The sequence below is a fragment of the Podarcis bocagei genome, assembly GCF_964188305.1.
Source record: "Podarcis bocagei genome assembly, chromosome: 4".
NCBI lineage: Eukaryota > Metazoa > Chordata > Lepidosauria > Squamata > Lacertidae > Podarcis > Podarcis bocagei.
The window spans coordinates 50,437,128-50,458,357 of record NC_138128.1 but is presented as its reverse complement, the minus strand read 5'-3'; the positions used below and the strand labels follow the sequence as shown (position 1 = coordinate 50,458,357).

Below are 21,230 nucleotides of genomic sequence, written 5' to 3'. Positions count from 1 at the left end.
TGATTTAATACCGTGTTCAGTTCACACAACACTTTTCAAAATTCTTATGCCAATCACTGTCTATATTAGTTTCCAAATGTTTCAGAAAATGAACCCAATAACAACATGTATCTAAACGTTTTCTGTTTACTACAGTTAATATTGAAGCATATTAATTATGTCAACATGCAATAAGAGATTAAATTATGCAACGCAGTTACAAATACCGCGATCAAGTTCCACTACTATAGATGGAAGTTTGACATTTGCAATTTTACGCCATGCTTCCATGATAAAGAATGGCTGGAACTATCTTCTTTAACTCCATTTTTTAAGACACATAATGATAGCAGGTTGTGTATTTCAGCATTAACCAACAAAAATGTTTCTGAAAAATATATTGTTTTAGACCACTATAATTTCTCATAAAGTTGTCGCGCTTAGGCTGCAATCAAAAACATGAAGAAATAAGCCCCACTGAACTCAGTGGTTCAGTGAGAAAATAGTTCTGAGAAAATATGCAAAGGATTGCATGGATAGAAGAACAATCAGAAAATAATATTGAAATATGCTTCCATCAAATGTTGTGGTTGTGGAACCCCCCAAAATAATGTATAAGTAAGGTCTACAGCGCCATACCATATTTTGAAGGCCTAGATCATCTTTCTCAATGGGAGGCAGCTTTACAAGTGCGCAGATATTAAGAAAGCTAGGATTACTCCACAAACCACCAGTCTTTCTTCTTCATACAGCAAATTTGATGAATCAACAGAAAGAACTACTTTCTCTGGGACCTCTAGGCAATGATATTAAAAGCTGACTTTTTACCACATGCAAAATTATCGCTCCACCATGTCTTTTTAAGTCATCAAGGCAAGCTATGACTCTTATAGCAACGTCTGCTATTGTAACCACTTTCCGACTTATTTAAAATTCAGCCAGGATTTATTTTATACTAATGTTCTAGCCAGATTTGGGGGGGTGGAACCTTTGAATCCAATACATATAACCATTTTCCTTCAGGCCTATGGCATCTGTTACACAGTGTTATTTCAATTTCAGCTAATCTTCAGGCGTTTCATTTAATTAAGAAGAAAATACATAGAGCCCATGGGCAGATTAACATACCAATTTTCCTCCACGATGGATATGTGTGGAAATTGAAATAGATCAGTCTGCTGTAATTATGCAAACTTTCTTATCAGTGTTTTTACGACCGGTACGATTGCAAAAAGCAAGCCCATTTCACCAACTGGGGTTGTTGCTCTTTACATACAGCACCAACTTGTCCTGAATTTCCATTCCCGCACATCCAATTCCCATCGAGGCCTTAGCAAGAGGAGCCTTTAAAAAGTGGGCAAGAAATGCGAAAGCTGTAACATTAATATGTGAACAAGAAGAGTGTAGAAGAAACACTCTCATGCTTGTAAACATAAGATGAGCGAGACTTTCTCCCTAAAAGAAAATGCAGCGGGTGACCAAAGCGGAGGAACTAAATTGAGCCACATCCATAGGATTTTATATATCAAAGAAAATCTCACCGCTGCTGCGGAAGGTCAGAAAGAATTTTTTTTTTTTAATCCCTGGAGAATAAAATGGGGGTCCCTTTTTTTGTATGTGCCCCACGCGGAGATACTCCAGGGAAAGGAGGGGGAAAGACCGCTGAAGTTATTAAACAATCCCTGAGGGAAGCCTATATGCAAACAAACCTCGCTGGCCCTGCGCTGAAGAGGGAGGAGAGAAAGCGCCACCGAGCCGAAGCCCGGAGACCCCCCCCCCTCTCCGCCGCCTCTCTCTCTCCCCCCCCCCCCCGCCGCCGCCCTCCGCCCTCCTCGCCCCAAGCAACGTCCCCACGCGGCTCTTACTTCTGGATGAGTTGGGGCAGGTTCGGCGCCGGTGGTGGCATCCCCCTGGAGGGGCCGCCGCCGCCGCCTCCGGCTTGGAGAGGAGCCGAGGCGCGGGCATCTCTGCTCTCAGGCTGCTCGGGGCCATTGGGGTCCGGGGCCTGGTTCATGGCAGCCGCGGGGACCATTCAGGCAGCTGGCGGCGGGTCAGCCAGCACCACCCGAGCCTCCCTGGGAAGCCGCGGGGAGAGCGCCAGACACCCGACCCCGGCCGGGCAGCGTGTGCAGCAGGAACTCGACGCAGGCGGCGGCGGTGGCGGCAAGTGCCCCTCGCGGCCGCTCGCCCTTCTGGAAGGTGTCTGCGCTGAGGGGGCAGCGGGAGGCTGCGGAGAGGCATTTATGGCGATGCCTGGTGCAGCGGAGCCAATGGAGGGAGGAGGGGCCCCCTCCTACGCCAGGACGGAGGCTTCTGGCCATGGCGGGGATTTTGCTGACGGGGAAGGGGCGCTGCAGTGAGGCGACGGGGCGCCCGTGACCTAGGATAGTCGTAAGAAGTCTCCCATAACGGACAGGGGAGGCTTCCATCATTTCCTCCTGGGACGCGCGGAGCGAGAAATCCACCGGGTCCGTCAACAGCGTCTCGGTCCCCCCCTGCACGGCCTTCGGGGGGCGCAGCGACATGTTGTTTTCCTTCTCCCCTCAGGACGTTTTGGCGCCATTCCGCGCCTCGCGCCTGCACCCGCCAGAGGTTTTTTTTTGGCGCGCGCAGCCTGTCTCGCGCGCACGTGGCGCCTGGCCCACTCGCGTCGCCCTCCTCTCGTTCGCGAGAGGTTCGTTCGCGTGGCCGCGTGCGCGCTTCTATTCGCCTGTGGGAATAAGGTGGTCTTTTACTCGCGCCTCACGGAGCGTTGTTTCGCCTCCTCAAGACGGCGTGTGTTTCAGCCCTTCACAGGACCCCTAAAACCCCACATTGCAGCCAAAGTGGTTGAGGAGACTTTTCGCCCCGTTATGTTTCCAGACGACCTTTTTGCTGATTGCTCATTCCGATCTGATCCCTGAGAGCTTGTGGGCCTTGCCTCAAGCCATGCCTTCCCTTACTCTTTCCTCTGATTGTCCTTATTTTAGGATGGAATTCAATCAAATACCAACAAATTCAGGTTGCACAAATAAAGTTTATGTGCTGTTCTTGCACAGCAAATCTGCTCCCCTTCCCCACCCCATGGTTATTTTTCCCAAGGAAAGGGGAAAGTTAACAATGGCTTGACATCACCATTGAGTGTTCAATAAGCATCAGATGAGCTCCTCACAAACTTAGTGTGAACAAATCAAGACAAATGCTCAGTAAACTTTTGAAGCAACTGTTGCTGCGAAAAGTCAATAGAGTGCATTCCCCTGTCACTTATTGCAAAAGATATGTGTTTTTCTGAAGAAGCAAGCTTGTTGAGCAAGAGCGCCAGGTCAGCTTCCATTGCCCAACCTGATTTTGCCAATATGTGATTGTCACTATTTTCACATAGGATTCAATCTGGAAGGACCCTTAGACAAAAAAAACAACACCCCACCCCTTCCATATACAGTAGTTAACTGTGAAACCTGCACATCCATTCATTTCTTACAGATGCACTGAGAAAATTCCCAGCTAATAGTCATGCCACAAAGTGTATTTGACTGTCACATGGTTGGCACAGGTCATTTTTCTGGAATTTCCTCAGCAACGTGGCATTGGCAGGTCTCATCCTCCTTTGCTTCTCTGCCTCACTCACTCCCCTAGGAGGCCCATCACCACCACTCAGAGGGCAATTGAGAGTAGCAAGAAGCAGGAGGCAGAAGCTGGTTGCAGCTTCCACTGCTTGCTCACCTAAGCAGGCACCTGCAAGGAGCAGCTGTTGCTGCTATCATTCTTTCTGGGTGGTGCAGTGGGTACAGTTGGACCCAGAAGACCTACTGTGCCACCCAGAGGGATAAAGTATGGGAGGAGGCGGGGTCTGCTGCTTACCATGGCAATTGCTACCACCTGTGTGGTCATTATCTCTGTGCAGGGCTCGCTGCATTACCCAGAGGGAATATGAGTCTGTGGAGAGTGTGGCATCTCAGCTTCCACACTGCGGAAATGGTGGTTGCCCCTTGCCATCATCACTCATCTGCTCATTTACCAATCTGAGTGGCAGTGCTGGGCCCAATCCCCAGTGCCGATGCAGCAGGAAAGGGCAGGCAAGCAAGTGGAGGTGGCTGTTCTCTTGAACTGTCACTCAGTTACTTGCTTGGGATGGGATGGAAGGAGGGGCTGCTGCAGGATGTACCATTTTAGCACAGAGGATCACCCAAGTAGAACTAAGTCTCCCATGGGACCCTCTCAACAGCAGTGTCTGTTTTTCCTCAGTGGCAGCTAGTCAGATTGGTGTGACCCATATGAGGCGGCTCTCTTGAGGCTCAGCAGCTGCCTACCTGCTTCAGCCTCTGAAGCTAATTGATTTTTCATAAAGCATAAAGATTCGAAAAATTAAGTTGGCCTTACAGAAGGTTAATCTTTGATTTGTTCACATTGTGCCTTAAGCTTACACTTTTTCTGTGTGCATACATATGTCTGTAATTTCCTGAACAGGCAATGTTTTCTATGCAAGTTTCTTGGTAGAGAAGAAAGGAAAATAACACCTACAATAATGGAGTTTAATTTTGTAACAATATTACCAATTTAAACCCCAGTATCTATGCAAATGGAAGACAGGAGGGTAAAGTGTATATGGGACACTATTTTATATCAAGGAATAATATATCTGAAAGTGAAACAAGATAAAGGACCTTTAAAACGTCAGTCATATTCAGTAGCTAAAACTAAACACCATGGGAAAATAATATTTATGTGAAGACTATTTAGGTGGCATTAAACAAAAAAAGCAGTTCAGTTGGCACGGGATTGTTTTTAAATTATCGTTTTTTTCATATTCAGGGTAAGTGGTGATTTAGTGTCTGTTACAGTGGGAAACTCGGAAGAACAATTTCACAACAATAAAATGAGAGTAGTCAGACTGCAATGTGTAACACCAAACTATGCCTGATTTACTATTGTATTTACTGCAGGTGCGCTTTTCCATCTTCTAATTTCACTAGCCTTACTACTACAGTAAGGATTTACACCTCTTTCATCACTTTTACATCTGCTTGTGCTTTTCGTCTCCTCTTGAACTCAGAAATGTTTTTACAGTTCCAAACTCAGGTATGTAGTGTTCCCTTTCATCAACTTCCATTTTGCTTTACAAGTTTTCTTTATACTTTTGGCCCATTCCATGAAACTATGCTTCCTTCTCATCAAGACCACATATATACTACAGACTTATAAATATTGGTTTGTACTAATTGTACTGCTATGGCTTTCCATTAAAAATATTGGGAATTTTAGTTTGGTGAGACTTCTGAGAATTATCTGTTAGAGATAGGATTAGAAAGTCTCGAAAGTGTCTGTAATTTCATGGTATTTTTTGTTGTTGTTGCTTTTTTTGCCATGGCAACTCATAGTGACTTTTAAGCAAAACAAGCAAGCATACACAAACATACATTAAAACCAGCAGTAAAAAACCAACAATCTAAACAATCTAGAAGACAATTTTACTTTTTAAAAACTAGTTTAAACATCCTATCCACACAAAAAGGCCATAGATAATTAAAAGACAAAGGTTTTATGAAAATGTAACAATTTCAAGGTTAAGGAGCAAAAACAAGGTAGCAAAACAGTGTCCTGTCCCAGACTATTCCTGGTTCTAAAGTTTCAAATCAATTGCTCTTTTTTCTTGTATGTTTTTCCAGCCCTAGGATATTTTTCCCTGTTTCTGAGGGAACAAGAGGTAGATTACCTGCACTGGAAATCAGTTAGGAAAACCTTGGGATCTTCTACGTATAAAAAATGGTGCAAGATTATTCATACGCATACACAACGTCCAACTTTGTGCTCCCACACTTTGTCCTCTGAGATATAGTTAGAGAACCATAGGCTCCTCCCAGCACCCTATAGAAAACCTATCATTCAAAGGGTTTCAGAAAACGGAAAATGTCCAGTTCAAGTGTGCTGTAGATTTGCCCCCCTTCTCCTACCATGTTTTTAAGCAGGTGAAATCATTTCTTAATTTTTGCTTTTGAACCTGGCAATCCATATTGGGCTTTGAGATGAAAAGGAAAGGTCTGAATTATTTAAATGCTTTTGATTCCTTAAATGCCAGCCGTGTTGCAAGGCTATGAAAAATGGGAGGTTGATAGGATCTAAACAAGAGCCTGGAAGAGACGGAGCAACAAAGAACCAAGGCTGCACAACCCAATCCTATATGATTGTCTTTTGTCATAGTAAGCCACAATGTATTTTAGACTTCAGTTTATTCTCAGATTTTAAAATGTCTACTCTATTGTGAAATATGATTCTCCAACTGCCCTGTCTCCTATAGACATTCACACCTGTACAAGAAGTGTGTACAGCGGCTGTAAAAATACAATAACCACTCTGAATAAGTGGAAAATTCCAATTACACACAGTTTACATCCACTTGGCTGAAGTGAAAATGATTTTGCCACATGCAAAAACAATGGAAGAAAAGAACAGCAAAATATAGTCGCTTACAGAACCTTTACTACTAGCTCTTCTAAAAAATTACTTTAATTCAAAGTTTTTCTTCAATTGTGTTTTTAGGCAATTTTCCATTTAATTTTAAAAGTTTCAAACTATTCAGGTTATGCTTTCTGAATAATCAGCTTATACTATCAGAACTTGCATGTCAGTTTGTCTATATGTTAAACTGCTATTTAATGCTCTAAATTTAAGGGCCCAATACAAACATCCAAGACAGGCCCCCTCCATCACACATACCACAGTCCCATGCTATTAATACAATATCACAACTCATGCAATAAAAGTTTACATTCTAATTCTGAAATTGCATTTACCATATGTTTGAAATTACACTCTGATCCACACTGGGATTTTTCTACCATGCCCCGCAAACACGCACATCCTGTCTGCTACTTTTGTTTAATATAACAACCGGCTTGAAGAAACATTCTGCTATTTAGTAACTTTTTGACTGGCATTCATAAAATTAATATCCTTTCACTGTTTTGTTTTGTTTTTATTCTGGTTTACTAACACAGCATCAAACATTCCATAAACAGATAATAATAATAATAATAATAATAATAATAATAATAATAATAATAAAAAATTTATTTATATCCCGCCCTCCCCAGCCGAAGCCGGACTCAGGGCGGCTAGAAACAATAAAATACTACATTCTAAAATCATTTCATTATAAAATTAATTCAAATCAAATTGATGGCAACCATTAGGCTAAAGTTCTGTGAAGATTGCCAAAGGAGGTCAATTCATTTTAAAGTTTATTTTTTAATTACAAAAACATAATCTTCCCAAAATCGATTTCTTACAAGTTCACACTCAATAGACAAAATAGTTAGGAGGTTTAACCATTCTTGCCCCCTGGGGCTATGCAAACTTCAGTGAAAGGTAGTTGTTGCTGTATTTTGTAATTTACTGTAAATGAGGGTAGTTCATGCTCCTTTCCAAAAGTACGGTAGTTTCCTGCCCTCCAGATGCAACAATTCACAAAGAAAATTCTGAGATACTTGTGAATAGATATTTACTCACTTTTTCATTTACTTATATTTTGAGCATGCAAGTGTTATAAGCAGCACTGACTCCCACTGTTCTTGGGATTAATGGCCCTGATTATTATAGGGCTTTGCTCCTCCCTCCTGTCTCTGTGGCTGAAACTTCTTAAGTGAGCAAGTCCAGATGAAAAATGCAAATATTTCTGGGTGGTATTCAACTAAGTTTTACGCAGAATAGGCCCATTTAAATCAATGGACCTAACTTATTCATGTTCATTAATTTCAGTGGGCCTACTCTGAGTAAACTTCATTGACTACAAGTTCTGCTTATAGACGTGGGCTTGGGTGAGCAACTAGCACACTGATCTGAATGTTGCTTGTTCTGCTATAACATTCCTGTTTGGCCCCGCAAATCTCACAGAGTTTGTGCACAGTAAAATCCAATAAAAAAAATTTAAAATAATAATTGTGAATTAGGAGCATATTATGTTTTGCTCAGTTTCTTTTCTTTTAGCTTTAGTGGTGAACAGTTGCTGTTTCAAAATTATGAAAGGAACAGAAAATAGTCACTCATTACATGGGGCAGTATTTTGGGATCCAAGAGCATGTATAAACATCAAAGGTATGGTAAGTTTCACACTCCAGTCTTTTCTAAACTTTCAGAATGTAGATCAAGGATTATGCTGTCACCAGCTTTAGGTGGTGGGTAAGGCAGTAATATCCCTTCACTATACATGCAAAAGACAATATTACTTTAGCAAATGCTTTCTTGAATCAGGAGGAGACAGTTACAGTGTGTGGCTTTCATCAGCTGACTAAGCCTCTCTGTTGGAAACTTTCCCCTATCACATGATAACCTGGACAAATGTGGAATCTGTGGAAGTTTGTGTGATGGTCTGTAAAATACCATTTTACTCCACTGTAAATCTTCACCTGCTTGAGTCTTGATGACACATAACCACAATTTTAGGGTTCCAATCAACTTTGAATTGTCACTGTTGTAACTTTGATTGGGATGGTATAATCTTTTCAAGTGCTTTCAAACTGCTAGGTGGGCTCCTGCTGGGACCAAACAATGGGAGCTCACCCCGTCATGTGGATTCGAACCACCGGACCTTCTGATCAGCAAGCCCTAGGCTCTGTGGTTTAGACCACAGCGCCACCCACATCCCAGTTTCACCTTTATGTATTCTAAAAACATTAACAGCATTTACACACTACCATTATACAGTAGCACTCTGAGATATAAACTAGTTTCATTTCTCTTTGTGCTGTAAGATAGCCATGTTTTTATTTACTACTCATATAGCAACAGCAATGTGCATGGTGCCATTCATGGTTCAAGAGGGTCTAGCCCTGAGAAATCCACGAGGGACACAACAGAGGAAGTGGGAAAAGTACTATACAGGGCAGATCGAAGCAGACTTTTGTGAGGGAATGAGGAGATAATCTTTTGCTCTAGGGAACAGATCAGCTTTGGAACCAGCAGATCCATGGCTGGCTCTGCTCCACTCCCAGTTCATAACAATCTGCCTTGTGTCTCTTTGTTCGCTACCACCAGCAGTCCTATCGACTGCAATTTATGTGATCGCAGAAGGAGCCTCCACAGCATTAAAGCCCCCCTCCTGGCAGAGGGCATTGGACATGCACATCTGCTGTACCCTAAGCCCCTTCAGCAGTAAAGATGAGGCAGGTAGAATCACTCTTGTACTAACTAGGCTGTAACATTATTTATAATACTAAAAAGTATTGGCGTTATTATAGAAATGTTAAATAGTTATTGTACAGCATATTTTCATACTCATGTGGGATTCCTAGAATGGGTTTTCACATTAGCCTTTCTAGCTGTTTAAACAATGAAAGGAGAGGTTATGTGGCATCCGTTGTGATTTATTTTTACCGGATGATCAGTGGAGAAACAAGATATGCATGACATGCATTGCCTTGGCCTTCACTTTCCTTTGATGATTAGGACAGAATTTTAATTATGGTGCATGCGGATTTGTGTAAGTCACTTGAAATAACAAGCGCTGGGTATCAAAACAAAAATGTCGCTTTCAAATACTACAGCTCGTGGATGCAAAGTTACAATTAAAACAGCAACAACTGATTATAATAATAATAATAATTTATTATTTATACCCTGCCCATCTGGCTGAGCCTCCCCAGCCACTCTGGGGGGCTTCCAACAAAATATTAAAATACAGTAATGCATCAAACATTAAAAGCTTCCTTAAACATTCCTTCAGATGTCTTCTAAAAGTCTGGTAGTTGTTCTCTTTGACATCTAGTGGGAGGGCGTTCCACAGAGTGGGTGCCACTACCGAGAAGGCCCTCTGCCTGCTTCCTTGTAACTTGGCTTCTCGCAGTGAGGGACCCGCCAAAAGGCCCTCGGCGCTGGACCTCAGTGTCTGGGTAGAATGATGGGGGTGGAGACGCTCCTTCAGGTATAAAGGACTGGGGCCATTTAGGGCTTTAAAGGTCAGCACCAACACTTTGAATTGTGCTCAGAAACATACTGGGAGCCAATGTAGGTCTTTCAAGACCGGTGTTATGTGGTCTCGGTGGCCACTTCCAGTCACCAGTCTAGCTGCTACATTCTGGATTAGTTGTAGTTATAAAGATTGCACATCAGTGGCAGCCTTCACCAAAATGTAATAGTAAAGTATGCATATTGTCAATAAAGAAAAAAGTTGCCATAGCTCAGGCCATCTGGTAAGTCAGCTTTTTTGCATGTATAAATGACAGTAGAGTATTTGATTGCAAAATAACCAGCAGGTTCAGCGCAAGACTCATGGATGCTGTGGTAAAGATTTTCCTAAATCTTGCACTGCCACCATAAATGTCTAAATATTTAAGTAGAAGAAGCATATTGGAACATATTTACCTCTGTTTTAGCTTGGGTATGTCCTCTATTTTTCAGGGAATAAGAACAGAGGAAGAGCCCTGTTAGATCGCACTAAAAATAAAGGCTGCAATCCTATGCACACTTACTTTAGGTTCAACCGCATTGGCTTCGTGCATAGGGTTTTAGTGCTAGTCCAGAATCCTCCTTCCCATAGTGGTCAACAGTTGTCTCCCAAAGCCCACAAGTAAGGTATGAAGGGGTCACCCCGGGTATAATTGGAAGAAAGTTTCTCATTGTTGCTTAAAAAGCTTGGGATTTGCACTCTGCCCACACTCTGGAGCTAACTTACTTTAAACCACCTTCTAAACATTGTTTTGGTGAGGTAATCCCAGTCTAGAATGCAGACTGGTCACCTTCAGATGCAAATGCTTTGCCCTTTATCATTCCACGGGCTACTGAACTGGAAACATGTAACCAATGCCTAACTCCAGCCAGAAACATCTGGGAAAGAAATTATTTTATTTATTTATTTATTTATTTATTTATTTATTTATTTTTGTTGTTGTTGTTGTTGTTATATAGTTATTTATAGTTCCCCTTTTTTCCTGAGAAAACTCAAAGCAGTTTACAGATTTTTATTAATTTTACTAAAAATACAGTCATACCTCGAGTTGAATGTGCTTCGGGTTGAGTGCGTTCGAGTTACGCTCCACGGCAACCCGGAAGTAACGGAGCGTGTTACTTCCGGGCTTCGCCGCTCGCGAATGCGCAGACGCTCAAAATGACGCCACGCGTATGCGTGGAAGCGGCGAAACATGACCCATGCACACGCAGACACGCCATCGCGTCTTGCGTTCCATTCCAGATGGGAACGGGGCTCCGGAACGGATCCCATTCGCATCCCGAGGTACCACTGTATAGAAAAATCAATCATTAAAATACAATTAAACATTGATAGAATTAAAACTATGTATATATATGAACTGTGTTTAAAAAATACGAATAATTACATAAAAACAGCACAGCACCAGTCCTTTCATTAAAGCAGTCAGTTCCCAAAGGCCTTTTGGAAAAGAAAGTCTTCACCTGCCAGTTGAAGGACAACTAGGAGGGAGCCAGTCTAGCTTCTCCAAAGAGGCAGTTCCAGAGTTTGGGAGCAGCCACTGAGAAGACCCTCTTCCATGTCCGCACCAAGCTGGCCTGTGAGGGTAGTGGGACCGAGAAGGACATCCCTGAAGATCTCAAAACCTGAGCAGGTTCTCATATGCAGGTGTTCATATGCAGGTTCACATATGCAGGTTCACATATGGTGTTTCAGATAGCTTGGACCTACATCATGTAGGGTGTTATAGGTGATAACCAGCACTTTGAATTGTGCCCAGAAACAGCTGAAATATGTATATTTTATTGCTACTTATTATTTAGCATTTTTAGTACTGTTATGTTTGAAACCCATCCATGCCATAGACGAGTGTCTATATAAAATGAATAAATAAACATATGAGGCCAAGGTTTTTCTGCATTATATATACAGTGGTACCTTGGGTTACATACGCTTCTGGTTACATACGCTTCAGGTTACAGACTCTGCTAACCCAGAAATAGTACCTCGGGTTAAGAACTTTGCTTCAGGATGAGAACAGAAATTGCGCGGTGGTGGCGCGGCAGCAGCGGGAAGCCCCATTAGCTAAAGTGGTGCTTCAGGTTAAGAACAGTTTCAGGTTAAGAACGGACCTCCGGAACAAATTAAGTACGTAACCAGAAGTACCACTGTATGCTAAATCTGCAATCCACAGATCTCTAGCAACTGCTGGTGCTGAGTCAGGCTCCATTGAAGGAGCCTGCTGTGGGGGCGCCTATTTGCACCCCCTCTCAAAATTGGGCCCAAGACCACGGCACCCACAGCACCCCTCTGCTTGCTGCCCATTCCAAACTGCCCAGCTGAAGCCTTCTTAGAGGGGTAGTTGGTTGCAGACCTGTTCGCTATGCTTTGCTCCTGTTGTTTGCAATCTGTAGCTCGTTCCCCCAATGCAGTGGTGTAGCTCAGGCCCCCGGAGCGTCACGTGCGCAAGGCAAGCCACCCACTGGGTGGGGCAAGCTGGGGCATATTGCACTGCATCAAGCCTCGCTACTGCCCCCCCCCCCAGCTGTAGGATGGCTGAGGGAGAGGCGGCAGACGGATGCAAGCCCCACACTGCCATTTTGGGCAGCGTGGCGCCTGCAGGTGCCCGAGCCACCGTGTCACATAGCCCATAGCCATATAGTCACCCCCTTCAGGGATGACACCCAGGTGGCCCGTACCCACTGCACCCCCTTCCTACGCCACTTGTGGGGGGGGGGACATGCATTGGAAAGATTTTACCACAGGAAAATCTAGTTATTTGAAAATCTAGATGCAAAGTTCACCAGTGAATCTAACCTTCCCTGAAGTCCATGCACATTTGCTTCTGAGCTAGGCTTTGGATACTTATGCTGCTGCAGATCCATCTGCTTTCATTTTTGTAAGAACCATATATGAGTTTGAAGACATACACACAAAAAGGTATCACCGAGCAGTCATTAGCACACCGTATGGTCATGATGTTGAAATGTTTCTTATTTTCATTCCCTAGTACTAAGCGCTAATGCTTCAAAAACTTTGCAACAAGAGCCTCAGACTATTCGTGTGCCAACAGGAGCCTGGAACTGCTGTAGGTTAACAAAACATGAATCTGATGATAATCCTCACACTGAATTTCAACAGTGGAGTATTTCATGTCATAATTCCCAGTGCACAGGAATAAACCCCTTCTGAAAAGGTTAATGCAGACAACAATCTTTCCAATGTTGTGTGTTGCTGTTTGTAGTCCCACACACACCTAATAGACCAAGCAGCACAAAGTGTGTGTGTGTGTGTGTGTGTGTGTGTGTGTACATACATGCACACACAATCTTACAGGGAAGCTTATAGTACCAAAGCATGATTCTAGAGAAGATCAAAAGTAAATGAAAGATACCTTGACATTTCATTTTCATATGAAACAATGGTATGGAAGAAAGTTTGCATACTAGTTTTACAAAACTAAAAGCAGTTGACTCCTGTCACATGCGTTATTATGAGACTCTGCTAGTGATAACAGTCATCTTATTTTAAGCATAAAATCTCATTATTGAGATGTTTGGGGATTAGTGTTCTAAATCAGTTCAGAAGATGTCAGACTTTTCTTTTTGAGTAAAGGTGAAGCTGTTGCCATATCCAGATTAATTTAAGATGGAGCTCAGCATTTATAACTGCTATTATTCATTTTAAACTCCAGGGAAACACACATTACGGGCTTGATGTAAGAAAATTGAACTTAGATCCTATTGAAATCAATGGGATGACTTAGTCATTACCTAAATTCCATGGATTTCTATGAGAGCTAAATTCAATAAATTTAGCTTGCAAACCTATACACATCTGGGAATAAGTCCCATTAAACTCAACGGTGCTTACTTCTGAGTACAGATTAACAGACTTGCACACTTAATCTGTCTCCAGCTCTATGTGTATAGCTTAGATATGGTTTCCAAACAGAGTGGATATTGGTTTCATGCGAAGACACTTAGAATAATTTTGGCATGTTTTCTGATATTCAAACAGTGTTAGGCATAAAACTAGAATGCTGTATTTGGGGAAGTCAGCAAGCAGTGATTTTGAAACTAGCCATCCTGTGGTATTCGAAGACATCACCAAGATGTTAACTAATACACACAGCACAGCCTTGTGAATATTTTTACATAGGGTGTGGCTGCCAAAGCAACTGCAGAGACTTAATTAAGGCACTTCCTTAGAAGGGATGAAAGGTGAAAATGCTTGCCAACAAATACAGCTCTGTCATGGATGCATCAGTCAAAATGATTTGTGGATTGCTTGGCTTGTAAAAGTTTTATTGCAATGTGCTGTCCGGAAAGTCTCATGTGACTTTTTTTTAAAAGTTGATTTAAGAAATGAAACCTATTTTATAGTTGTAAGAGCAAGTCACACTTCCTAACTGAATACTGATAATCCCCCCATTAAGTGAGGCAGCACACTTGTTTTAACCCATCACTCTCTTAAATTATTGTTGCTTCAGAGCCTTCAATAAGATGGTATAAACCAGTCAAAGCATTTCTGGTGGATTATTGCATTTGCAGGGGGTTGAAAGTACTTGGCCTTCAGCCTCATGTCTTACGACGTGTCTGAGGCCTCAGATAATCCTCCAGAAATACACTACCCATTGAGTTACTACTTCATTAGAGACATACTTCATCTCTGTCTGGTTTCCAAATAGCTTTCAAACATCTACTAGCTGAATGGTAAAACCACAGAAACACAGGTGTTACTGAGCACCTGTCAGAGTAAAACAATTATAGTAAAAACAAATTGTGGAGGCCCATGAGTCTGTGGTAGGGCTAACAGCAGCAACAACTATGTCTACAAAAAGGAAGCCACATTTAATGTCTGGCTTTTTCGTTAGCTTATAAAAAGGGAAACATCAGAAACAGAATTCCTGTTTGTGCCTGAAGGTGAAGTTTCTATAGCAATTGCTACTTTTGAATAAGTATTTTTGATTAAGTTGTTATTTACACAGTGTGGGAAAAATACTACCAACTCGTAATAAATAATGATTGCTCATTTATACATAAGAATCACATCCTGATAGGCTGATTTGTCCAATCCTAATTGCATGCCTGCGCAGACAGGCACAGATCATAATTATGTAGATTCACAGACTCAGAAGTAAGTCCTAGTGAATTGCATGGGGCTTACTCCCAGGTAAATGGAGTTAGGACTCTAGTGTTGCATGAAGTGCAAGCTCTCATCATAGAGTCTGTATTGCATGTGTATTTGATGTACATTATCTTGCATGTATTCTTTACTACTATCACGTATTTCCATATGTGAAAAAGACCAGGCTATTATCATCCTGTACAGCAAACAGGCAGCGTGGGTGGGTATTGTTTTTGTTTGTTACTACATTATGTATTTTTGTGTTTTTATATTGTAAACTGCCCTGTGGTCCTCAGATGAAGGGCAGTATAGACATTTATTAAATCAGCATCCATAGTGCGTGGGTAAGGAATTTCAGTTCTTAGAATGAACTAGTTCAGCTGAATGAAGTTCATTGAACTAGTTCAAAACTCTCTGAACTGCAGCTGAAAGTAGTTCCCATAAGTGCCAGATGAAGGAAAGGTGAAATAAATTCATTTGGGGGTAGAACTCTGAATATTTTCTAGTTCATCTTCATGTTCATCCAACCCTGCTACCCCCATTAAAAAAGAAAGAAAAGTCATTTTGGACATATATAAAGAAAGTTAGAAAGCAAAATATGGAGCCAATGCTCTGAGGCTCATTAGGGTAGATATGGAAGTGCTGCTGTTGCTAATAATGCAGCACTGTTGTTAAGCAATTGGAGGAAGGCATGTGAGGCATTTCTTGTAATTTCCCTTCTGAAGAGTTTTATTCTCTTCCAACAGGAAGAGCTCACAGCAAGAAGTCTCGGTCCAGGAACAAAAAGAATGTTGCCTTGTGCCAGCTGTGTGGCTAGCACAAATTAAACAGGGTAAGCCTTTTTCTAGCATGGGAATACAATTATGGGGAAAGCTTTACGTGATGACATTTTATCCATCAGACATATTATTATTTGCATGTGGCCCCTGATTTAGTTTTGAATGATTCTGTAAAGGAAATTTTGTAACATTTATGTAAGAGACTGGGATCTACTGGTAGAACACTGGTTTGCAGTACATAAACAACAGTTTCAGATTCCCATTTATTTCACAAGAGCAACAACACAATGTCTGAATTAGGCTGTTGTGCAAAGAAAGCTTGTTGGAAGGAAACAGGAGCAGATTTTTGTGTAAAAAGACTGAGCTCAGTTAAGATGATAAAACGGTTCTGTGGCTGCGCATGTGCTCAAGAGTTCATGTCTTTCTTAATTTTATGTATCTCTTTGCCCTTAGCTTCCATTACTGGACCTTGAGGGCTAGTAGAAATTAAAGTAGATTATGCAAGATGGAAGTCTGCCTACTCTGAGTGTACTGTAATACTTGGATCAGTCATAAGTTCAATATCTATGTTCAGTCATGCAGCTCACTGTGCAACTGTGGCCAGTCCTGCACTCTCAACTTACCCTACTTCACAGGATTGTTGAGATGATAAAATAAGACATTCCAATGTATGGCACCCTGAGCTCTTGGGGAAAAAAGGGAGGATACAAATAGGAATCATTCACTTAGTAACTAAAGGGTTAATTCTGCTCATAGTTAGCCACCCGGGGTGGGTGAAGTTGAAGGTATTGCCTAGCAATGATGAGTCAGAATGGCATGACCCTTACTGAGCTAATTCGTGCTCTGAATGACTGTGCAGTTCTGTGGAAGTTTCAGCCCCATAGGTTTAGCTGTTGAATGTCTTCCGGATGTGAACAAGGCCTGACATAAAAAGACAAACGCCCTCTGTTTATTGCTCTTCAGGTTATACAGTGTTCTTCTTCCATTTACCCAGTAAAGCATTGTTTCCCAACCGGGAGGCATATGGCCCCCCTGGGGAACCCCATGATATCCCTAAGGGGACTACAGGTGAAAATCATGTAAACGGGGGCCACAGCACAAGGCTAGGAGGCCACAGAGGGAAGTGAGAATGTTTGTTTGTTTGTTTGTTTGTTTGTTTGTTTGTTTTTAAATCCTGATTAACTAGCTATCCGCTTGGCCAATCACAAGCAGCTTGACGTAAGAAAGGGGCAGGCCACCAGGGCCTAGTGCTCCTTTTTGCCATACACATTTTTTGGGAGCAGTCTTTGTTTCTGGTGGGAGAGGGCAATTGCTATGGCCCCCATTTTGGCCAGTAGAGCCCGCAGCCCAGAACCCACTTGTCAGGTATGTGCAGTGGTGGGGTGGCAATGGGTAGGGCTGGGTGAGCCAGAGCTGCTTGTTGCTGCCACTGGTGTTGGGCCCAGTGGCAGCCTGGGCTAACTCTGCAAGGCACAGGGTTCAATCCACACCAGCACCTAGCAGACTGGTGCCTTCAGATGTTGCCAAGGGGTGCAGGGTTTGTCAGCAGTGGAAGCCCAGCTCTGCAAGGTATGGGATGAAATCTACCCCAGCGCCTAGCCTAGTGGGGTCGTCTGGTGTTGCTGACTTGCATCTAGTAAATAACTAAGTGTCTACTCAGAAGAAAGCCTCACTGCATTCAGTGGGCCTTACTCCCAGGTAAGAATGTGTGGGGCTATAGTGTTTTACCTAGGCAGCTAGGACTCCTCCGGATGACAAGATCTTTTTGCACCAGGTCAGTGAGGACCACTTACTTTTTAAAATTCTCCCATATATATAGAACTCCCTGTGCACCTTTTGGACTGTATCTTTAGGTTTCCCCCTCTGTGTCAAATAACGGGGGTCAAATAAGTGTTGTTTACTTTTTATAATAGATGGAAGATGGATCTCCTTCAAGAGGTTCTGAACTCTCCTTCCTTGGAGGTTTCTGATGGCCATCTGTCATAGATGTTTTAGCTGAGTTTCCTAATTGCAGGGGTTGCACTAGAAAGATGACCCTTGGGGTCCCTTCCAGCTCTATGATTCTATGTTTTTCTGCTTCAACAATATTTCATTGTGTTCCTATCGTTTTATGTAATTATATTCTGTATAAATTATAAAAATTATAAATAAAACATGTTCTGTTTATAAAGAAAATAATAATAATAATAATAATAATAATAATAATAATAATAATAATAATAATAATAATAATTTATTATTTATACCCCGCCCATCTGGCTGGGCTTCCCCAGCCACTCTGGGCGGCTTCCAAAAGAATATTAAAATACTATAATACATCAAACATTAAAAGCTTCCCGAAACAGGGCTGCCTTCAGATGTCTTCTAAAAGCCTGGTAGTTGTTGTTCTCTTTGACATCTGGTGGGAGGGCGTTCCACAGGGCGGGCGCCACTACCGAGAAGGCCCTCTGCCTGGTTCCCTGTAACTTGGCTTCTCGCAGTGAGGGAACCGCCAGAAGGCCCTCGGTGCTAGACCTCAGTGTCCGGGTAGAACGATGGGGGTGGAGACGCTCCTTCAGATATACTGGACCAAGGCCGTTTAGGGCTTTAAAGGTCAGCACCAACACTTTGAATTGTGCTCGGAAACGTACTGGGAGCCAATGTAGGTCTTTCAAGACCGGTGTTATGTGGTCTCTGCGGCCGCTCCCAGTCACCAGTCTAGCTGCCGTGTTCTGGATTAGTTGTAGTTTCCGGGTCACCTTCAAAGGTAGCCCCACGTAGAGCGCATTGCAGTAATCCAAGCGGGAGATAACCAGAGCATGCACCACTCTGGCGAGGCAGTCCGCAGGCAGATAGGGTCTCAGCCTGCGTACCAGATGGAGCTGGTAAACAGCTGCCCTGGATACAGATTTGACCTGTGCCTCCATGGACAGCTGTGAGTCCAAAATGACTCCCAGGCTGCGCACCTGGTCCTTCAGGGGCACAGTTACCCCATTCAGGACCAGGGAATCCTCCACACCTGCCCGCCTCCTGTCCCCCAAAAACAGTACTTCTGTCTTGTCAGGATTCAACCTCAATCTGTTAGCCGCCATCCAACCTCCAACCGCCTCCAGGCACTCACACAGGACCTTCACTGCCTTCACTGGTTCTGATTTGAAAGAGAGGTAGAGCTGGGTATCATCCGCATACTGATGAACACCCAGCCCAAATCCCCTGATGATCTCTCCCAGCGGCTTCATGTAGATGTTGAAAAGCATGGGGGAGAGGACAGAACCCTGAGGCACCCCACAAGTGAGAGCCCAGGGGTCTGAACACTCATCCCCCCCCACCACTTTCTGAACACGGCCCAGGAGGAAGGAGCGGAACCACTGTATAACAGTGCCCCCAGCTCCCAGCCCCTCAAGACGGTCCAGAAAGATGTTATGGTCGATGGTATCAAACGCCGCTGAGAGATCCAGCAGAACTAGGAAACAGCTCTCACCTTTGTCCCTAACCCGCCGGAGATCATCAACCAGTGCGACCAAGGCAGTTTCAGTCCCATGATGAGGCCTGAATCCCGACTGGAAGGGATCCAAATGGTCCAAATATTAAAATAGTTATGCTTCTACCAGTAGAACATGGGCATAGCTAGGATTTTTGTTAGGGGCCAGAACCTTAGATTTGTACTGATTTGCATTGGTTTTTACTTATTGTAAAAGGGGGCACAGGAAGGAAACAAGGTTGGAAGGGGCCATGGTCAGGAAAAGGTTGGGAAACACTGCAGTAAAGTATTTTCAGTTTCTTTTCTCTCTGGACATCATCTGTGTTGAAGTGCCTTTGCTAACACAAATGCGAAAGTTCAGTCATCAATAGTGAACTCCTATGCCTGCCTACTCAAAAGTCTTATTCAGTTCACTGAGACTTACTCCCATGTTAAGTGTGCAGCCTTATCCTGACAGTTAAAGTTAGCTTCAGACTGTGATGTTTAATTTTTTTCAGGACAGAAAAATAGACCTAATTGCATACGTTGTGCTAGTGTAAATCACATTCATTTAAGTACTTCTTTAGGAAGGTGCACATCACACTCTTCCACCTCCTGTTCTTTCTTAGGCTCACTTTGCATCAGCCATTCTATCCTTTGTGTTTATAATTGTTTGGCAGACTTCCATATTTGTGGACTGTGCAGTCATCACTGCACTAGCAGTGCTTGAAGCTGCTTTTATTTATTCCTAGTGTATGATGAATTGGGCCATCTGTCTTTTATGTCCGCCCCCAACACTCCCCTGCTGGCATGTTGTCGGCGCCGCTGGGCTGTCAGCTAAGGTCAAGGGCTCACACCAAGGTCCCTGTCCTTTTCTGTCTGTTGGGGAAATAATGGCAGAGTCCTGAGGTCACCTCTTGAAACTTCACTGTGGAGCTGTTAAATAATCCGAAGAATTGACAAATCATGAAAGGGATCAGAGAGTGACATGTATCATAATAAAGGCAAACAGGATAATCTGTTTCCTACACACAACTAAATGTTTAAAGAGGCACAGAGTTTTCACATAACAGAAACAGGTTGGGTGTAGAAGAGGCTAATGTTTATTTGAAAATTTCACAGAAGATTGATTTAATTGTGTTTTTAAAACAGCTGCAATTTTATGTTAGATCAGTAACTCCCAATAATCGTCTATGGGGAATTGATAAAAACATTTTGCTCTTGTTACTTTTACCAGACACAGGATCCACCTATATCATCCCTAACTTTAGAAAGAGAGAACTTTGGAGTTGTGAGTTGTTCACTTGGACAGAACTTCTGTGCTTGGGAGCCTCATGATGAAATTGACAAATTTGGGCTTGACTCATTCACAGACCATCTGAAGCTGTGGCAGTGATGTGGGTTTTGTTTTTTTAGTTAGGCTGCAGAGGTTTTCACCAGCACTGCCAGGAGTTAAACCAGTCACATGAAAGTTGCCTGGTGCTGTATCCACTATACAACTATACCCTGAGCTGAGCCTGGATTCAAGGTCTCCCACATATGAAAATTAGATGTGATGGTATGTAAAAAGCAGAAACAGCTCCAGCTAGCGCTGGCAAGCAATGTGGATTTTAAAAAAATTGTATTGTCTACTCAGACTCTCCAGACTTGCTTATCCATGTGAATGGGGCCTTGCTGTAACTCTTGAGGAAATAGGAGTTGTTTCCCAGTAAGCATTAGGAACTAGAACTACCCTGTTGCCAATACTTAACACAATCCAGTAATCAAAGTTTGTGCAGTGTGTGTGTGTGTGTGTGTGTGTGTGTGTGTGTGTGTGTGTGTAACCACTATTCTTTCTGCATAGACCTGCACTGGATCATGATACACAAACATAAAAGAACTATGTTAAAACTCATGCAGTATGCTTCTGCTTTCAAATGGTGAGTGTGCATCAGAGGATTGAATTGTGTGTCTGTTCCCAGTTGTTAACCACTGTCTGCTGGATGGGGCTGATGGGAATTGGAGT

At 42.9% G+C, this 21,230-nt stretch overlaps 1 protein-coding gene and 1 long non-coding RNA gene across 12 annotated transcripts in view; one reads left to right on the top strand and one right to left on the bottom strand.

Moving 5' to 3' along the window:
• Nucleotides 1-7,869, bottom strand: part of RBM20 (RNA binding motif protein 20) — a gene marked incomplete at its 5' end in the record, with an annotated part of 113,651 nt that extends 105,782 nt beyond the window's left edge. For 4 of the 5 annotated variants that reach the window (XM_081189345.1, XM_081189346.1, XM_081189347.1 and 1 more), the window contains one exon: nucleotides 1,845-2,011. In XM_081189345.1, coding sequence (XP_081045471.1) covers nucleotides 1,845-2,011 — 167 coding nt within the window. Of the gene's footprint in view, nucleotides 1-1,844; nucleotides 2,012-7,351 lie in introns of those variants that run through there. The other variant, XM_081189352.1, reaches the window with a different exon arrangement.
• LOC308584614 overlaps nucleotides 2,582-21,230 on the top strand; it is a 33,887-nt gene continuing 15,238 nt past the window's right edge. For 2 of the 7 annotated variants that reach the window (XR_014006947.1, XR_014006948.1), the window contains exons 1-4: nucleotides 2,933-5,037; nucleotides 7,942-8,054; nucleotides 10,351-10,524; nucleotides 15,754-15,839. This is a non-coding gene — a long non-coding RNA (uncharacterized lncRNA). Of the gene's footprint in view, nucleotides 2,703-2,923; nucleotides 5,038-7,941; nucleotides 9,121-10,350; nucleotides 10,525-15,753; nucleotides 15,840-21,230 lie in introns of those variants that run through there. The other 5 variants (XR_014006944.1, XR_014006945.1, XR_014006946.1 and 2 more) reach the window with 5 other exon arrangements.